Below are 6,069 nucleotides of genomic sequence, written 5' to 3' on the forward strand. Positions count from 1 at the left end.
CTATATTGATTTAAGTGTATTTCATTTGGACATAATTATTTAAAAAGAAGTATTTGTAAATATTTATAAAAATAAGAAGTTATTAGGAACCATTTCATTTCATCAAATTATAAAATGGAGCTGTCTTTTTTTCCATTTTAACATAGAGCACGTGCGATTAACGTTAATTTAATTTGTATTGGTTGATGGCTTTGTCATGTTTTGTTTTTATATATATTTTTTCTGTAATTTTTCTCCCAATTTATATACCTGTATAGGTAATATTGGAAAAATTTTACAACTTGTCAAATCTATTGAATAATTAGTGTTAATTTCAACTCCATCAATCTCAGTATCTCACCAAAATTTTAACTTTTTCTCACCAACTCTCCCCCTGACCCTAATAATAACCCCTTGCCCCTTACCCACCACCCCCTCGAAAAGTCCAACCCAAAACCTTTCACCAGCTCCTCCAACCCACCGTTAAATGTAACGGCAGTCAATCCAAAATTCAATCGTCACCCACTCGATCTCTCAAAAGTATGACCACATGCTTCACCTAACACGTTACCGTCAAATTAGCACCCACGCACACCCACTTCATTTCTTGTTATAAATATAGTCCACTTCCCCCAACCTCTCACTCACCCACTGGAGTCCCTGTATTCATTACGTTAATCGTAAAGATGGATCTCCTCTTGCTGGAAAAGACGCTTTTAGCCCTCTTCGCCGCCGTTGTTGTCGCCATTACCGTCTCTAAACTCCGCGGAAAGCGCTTCAAGCTCCCCCCCGGCCCCCTCCCCGTCCCCGTATTCGGCAACTGGCTCCAGGTCGGCGATGACTTGAACCATCGGAACCTCTCCGACTTAGCCAAGAAATATGGAGATGTCCTCCTCCTCCGCATGGGCCAGCGCAACCTCGTCGTCGTCTCGTCGCCGGACCACGCCAAGGAGGTTCTGCACACGCAGGGAGTGGAGTTCGGATCACGAACGAGGAACGTCGTGTTCGATATCTTCACTGGGAAGGGCCAGGACATGGTGTTCACAGTGTACGGCGAGCACTGGCGGAAGATGCGGAGGATCATGACCGTCCCTTTCTTCACGAACAAAGTGGTTCAGCAGCAGCGGTTTAATTGGGAAGACGAGGCCGCTAGAGTCGTTGAGGATGTTAAGAAGGACCCCGAGGCGGCGACCAATGGGATCGTCTTGAGGAGGCGGCTGCAGCTTATGATGTACAACAACATGTACAGGATTATGTTTGATAGAAGATTCGAGAGTCAGGATGATCCTTTGTTTAACAGATTAAAGGCTTTGAATGGTGAGAGGAGTCGGTTGGCCCAGAGCTTTGAGTACAATTACGGTGATTTTATTCCCATTTTGAGACCTTTCTTGAGAGGCTACTTGAAGATTTGTAAGGAAGTTAAAGAAAGGAGACTCCAGCTCTTCAAGGACTACTTTGTTGAGGAGAGAAAGTACGCTTTTCTCTTTTCTTTAATTTACTTTTTTCTTAATTTTCCTTTTTGTTTCCGTACGAGATTTTTTTTCGCAAAACGGTGTCCAAAATCTTTTTGTTTTCAGAATCTCTTTTTCGTTTTAAGTCTCTTTTTATTTTTTAAATCTAATTTAAGTATTAATATTATAAAAATAACTATTTGAAAATCTCACATTCAACTTTATTTGTGGGATTATGATCTCTGATTTTTCTGGTCTTTTTTTAATTTTTAAATTGTAAATAAAAGTAAAAATTAATATAATTGTGTAGTTTAAAATTTAAATCATTTATTTACGAAAATAAAAAAAAGAAATAATAATCAACGGTGGGGCGTCGTAATCAATTAATGACATAATAATTATTTTTAAAATAAATAAATATTCCGTGACCGTTTTGTCTGACACGTTATCCTTATCCCTTGCTTCGACGGGGATCTAGTTTCTGTCGGTTTCTATTTATGTTTTGAAAACAAAATCAGCGGTCATTCTGTCCATGGCCCAACGAAAGAATTGCTTACGTTGACATTGATTTTTATTGTAGATATTTTTTATTGCCGTTATTTGATTATTCAATTGACGTGATTAATTTTTATTGGCAGGAAATTGGCAAGCACGAAGAGCATGAGTAATGAAAGCTTGAAATGCGCAATCGATCATATTTTGGACGCTCAGACAAAGGGAGAAATCAACGAGGACAACGTTCTATACATCGTTGAGAACATCAATGTTGCCGGTATGTTCATCTAATTAATTAATTAATTTATACTCCAAATTTACAAAAAAAATTTAGATGATTACGTGAATCTGTTTTACACGAAACGGTATTTTGGTCCCTTGAAATTGGATTAAAAAACTTGATTGATTGCGTAGTTTAAATGTCGCCTCATAAAATAGTTTAAGGCCTTTGTCAGATGTATTTATTTCTTCTACAAATGACATAAGCTAAGAGCACCGGATATTTATTTCTTTCATTTTTTTTTTTCAAAGATGTCAGCTAAAAAGAATAAATTAATTGAAAATTACAATTGTTGGTCTCTATCTCAACTTTGAGAATACACGTGCAACTAAATAGTAAATAGGTTGATAAACTTGGAAATCATGTTTACTTTTTTTATTTATTTTAAAAAACAAATTCAATGATATAGGTTGTACTATAAATTATTAGTAATTTCTATTTTTTTAATTCTTATGATAATTTTTAGATTTTTTAAAAACCACGTTCACACATCCAATCACTATATTATATAATACGGTGGTAGCGTAAAGAAGCTTCTTATACTTTTTAATTATCCACTAGACGATTTTTTTGTGGAGTGGGATTCAGTGAAGTTATCATTTTTTTAATTTTTTTCAAGGCAGTATATTCTCATTGGTTTATTAATTAATTAATTAGAAGGTAATGATTCCGGAAGAAAAGCAAAAGAGGTTTAGGTAAGAAAAATGTATCAAATCATGCATTTGATCAGCTGATTTTATCGGTCTTAATCCTTAACTCTTTTCAAAAAAAAAAAAATCCTTAACTCTTTTGCCCAAAACGCTGTCAACATCAATACCATTAATTATTATATTATTTAGGTTAACTTGCGGTCCTCTCACAGTTATAATATTCGGGCCTATTATAATATCCGGGCCTACTATGAGTACTGTACCCTTGAGGGGCACGTAACTTAGTCCCTCTCTATTATTTATATTAGAGATAGCCTACTTTATATATATGGATATTTATGTATAGGTGGTTGTTAAGTTACCCTCCCTATTATTTATATTAGATTTAGCCTACTTTATATATATGGATATTTATGTATAGGTGGTTGTTAAGTTAAATAATTATGTAACTTATATCAATCCAACACTTACTATCATTAACACACATTTGATTTTTGTTATTTATACTTTTATGTCAGTGGTAGAAAATGTTGAATTGACGTAAATTATATGATCATGTAACTTAACAATCACCATATATATATATATATATATATATATATATATATATATATATGTATGTATGTATGTATATTTTTGGCCAAGCAATTCAATGCTTTCTTCTTTACTGGTGAAAAAGATGAAAATACTAAAGTCCAACTTTTGGCCGGGTCAAACTAGCCTTTGACTTTTCCAAAAAGCCAATTTGATTAATTTTTTAAAAGAATAACATAAGTCATGCTATGGTACATAATATCTTATATACAGTAATTCTAAGTTGTCATTCAGATAAAAAAATTGGAGCATATAAAATAAAAGAGTTGTCATGGGTGACAACTCACAGATAACATGATATTTCCACAAGCAACAATCATATGCTTGAGTAAGTTGGTGAACTAATAATGCAAGTATACATTTAAGCTCCCTGTTTATTTGATATTTCCACAAGCAACAATCATATGCTTGAGTAAGTTGGTGAACTAATAATGCAAGTATATATTTAAGCTCCCTGTTTAATGTTAATCAGTTTCGGATCCTATGATTTGATTTCAATACATATAAATATTAATTGATCACCTAACTTCTGTCTAATGTGATTTCAAATATATATAAATATTAATTGATCACCTAACTTCTGTCTAATGTGGCTTCAAAGTCAAGAATTTGGACCCGTCCTAATTAGTAGATACAAATATGTCAAAAATCATGATCTGATTAATTTTCATTTGTACATAAATATATGACAGCGATCGAGACAACTCTTTGGTCGATCGAGTGGGGAATTGCAGAGCTAGTGAATCATCCTGAAATCCAGAAGAAGCTCCGCAATGAACTTGACACCGTGCTTGGTCCTGGTCATCAAATCACTGAGCCTGACACCCACAAACTACCCTACCTTCAGGCCGTGATCAAGGAAACTCTTCGCCTTAGGATGGCAATTCCTCTTCTTGTGCCGCACATGAACCTTCACGACGCCAAGCTTGGAGGCTACGACGTCCCTGCTGAGAGCAAAATCCTAGTGAACGCGTGGTGGCTCGCCAACAATCCCGCCCAATGGAAGAAACCTGAAGAATTCAGGCCTGAGAGGTTTTTGGAGGAGGAGTCCAAGGTTGAGGCTAATGGAAATGACTTCCGTTACCTTCCTTTCGGTGTTGGGAGAAGAAGCTGCCCTGGAATTATCCTTGCTTTGCCAATTCTTGGTATCACTATTGGGCGTTTGGTACAGAACTTTGAGCTCTTGCCTCCTCCAGGTCAATCTAAGATTGACACTGCAGAGAAAGGTGGGCAGTTCAGTTTGCACATTTTGAAGCACTCGACCATTGTTGCCAAGCCTAGATCATTCTAGTTTCACAATTCCATTTGGTTGTAATGTTAAGTCTGTTTCAAAGTGGTTGAATGGTTTCTTCAATGTCGGATCAAATCAAGTGGCAGTTGGCTAGTTATATAATACTTGTGTAAATTTGTGAACTTAAATCTTCAAATCTTCATTTAAGATTTGCAATAAGTTTTATGTTTTGTTTCTTAATGCAATTACTAGAAATAAATTAATTCCGTCCTCGTTAAATCACTTTGTGATTAGTTGGAATGGCGTGTTCATAGCCTACAAAACATATTAATTAATTGGGTAATTTTTAAAAACCTCCCCTGAGCTTTAGACTTGTTGCAAGTAGATGGCGAGAATTTATTTATTTGTAAAAAATTTTCTACTGTCAATTAATTTTAACATTGATCGTTAGTTGACTGTGCAAAAGCAATATTGCCCTTAACTATAGTTTGTAGACTTACATAATTGAAAAAAAAAACTAAAATTGTTAGCTCGAAAAGCACAAACTCTATTTTTGACAATTTTATTCTTGTCAATTCCAAAGATTTACAATATCATAGGTAAAGATTATGACTATTTCATTTTCAAGTTTTTAATTTTATCTTTCTTGTAAGAACTTTAAGGAAATATCAATAATTTAAAGAGGATTTTTTAAGTTTTTAATTTTATTTTTTTTGTAGGAACTTTAAGAAAATATCAATAATTTAAAAAGGGTAAAATAGCTAATAATTTTAGTTTTTTTTTAGCTATTTTCGTCTACAAACTATTGTTAAGGGTAATATTATTTTTGCACAGTCAACTAACGGTCAATGTTAAAATTAACTGAAGGTAGAGGGTTTTTTACAAATAAATCAATTCTCGTCATCTACTTGTAACAAGCTCAAACCTCAAGGGAGGTTTTTAAAAATTACCCTTAATTAATTCTATTATACCAATTATTATATGGTAGTTGACTTAATGCACGCGTAGCGCGCGTGGCGGCTCTCATACACTAATTAATTTTAATATACCATTGAGATTACTTTTCATGTTAGATGCTATTACAATTATGATACTAATTGAACATTGGAAATAAAGTTGTTTAACCATAGAGTACTCAATGACTTGGGTCACCACTTTCCATGAGTAGAGGTTCGAATTCGTGCTTGTATTATTGCGATCGATTTTTTTCGAATATTCGAAAGTAAATCTAATTCGTTCTAAGCTTTGATATTCTTTGAAAGTAAATCTGATTTGTTTTAAGTTTCACTGATAATAATGATTAGGGTGATTTAGAAGATTTCGGTAAACTTCTTATGAATCTTACTAAATTGTATTTTAGTAGATCGTTTTTTTTTTTAAATTAACATG

The 6,069-nt window shown here is 33.9% G+C and overlaps 1 protein-coding gene across 1 annotated transcript; it reads left to right on the forward strand.

Annotated features, from left to right (window-relative positions):
• Window positions 1–725: 725 nt before the first annotated feature.
• Window positions 726–4,925, forward strand: C4H2 (cinnamate 4-hydroxylase CYP73; the record flags this gene model as incomplete). The annotated part of the gene is given in 3 exon segments (NM_001288895.1): window positions 726–1,450; window positions 2,069–2,202; window positions 4,142–4,925. Coding segments are annotated over 3 exon segments (1,458 nt in total), but the record flags the coding sequence as incomplete, so codon positions are not given.
• Between the last annotated feature and the right edge of the window lie 1,144 nt (window positions 4,926–6,069).

The sequence above is a fragment of the Citrus sinensis genome, chromosome 7, assembly GCF_022201045.2.
Source record: "Citrus sinensis cultivar Valencia sweet orange chromosome 7, DVS_A1.0, whole genome shotgun sequence".
NCBI lineage: Eukaryota > Viridiplantae > Streptophyta > Magnoliopsida > Sapindales > Rutaceae > Citrus > Citrus sinensis.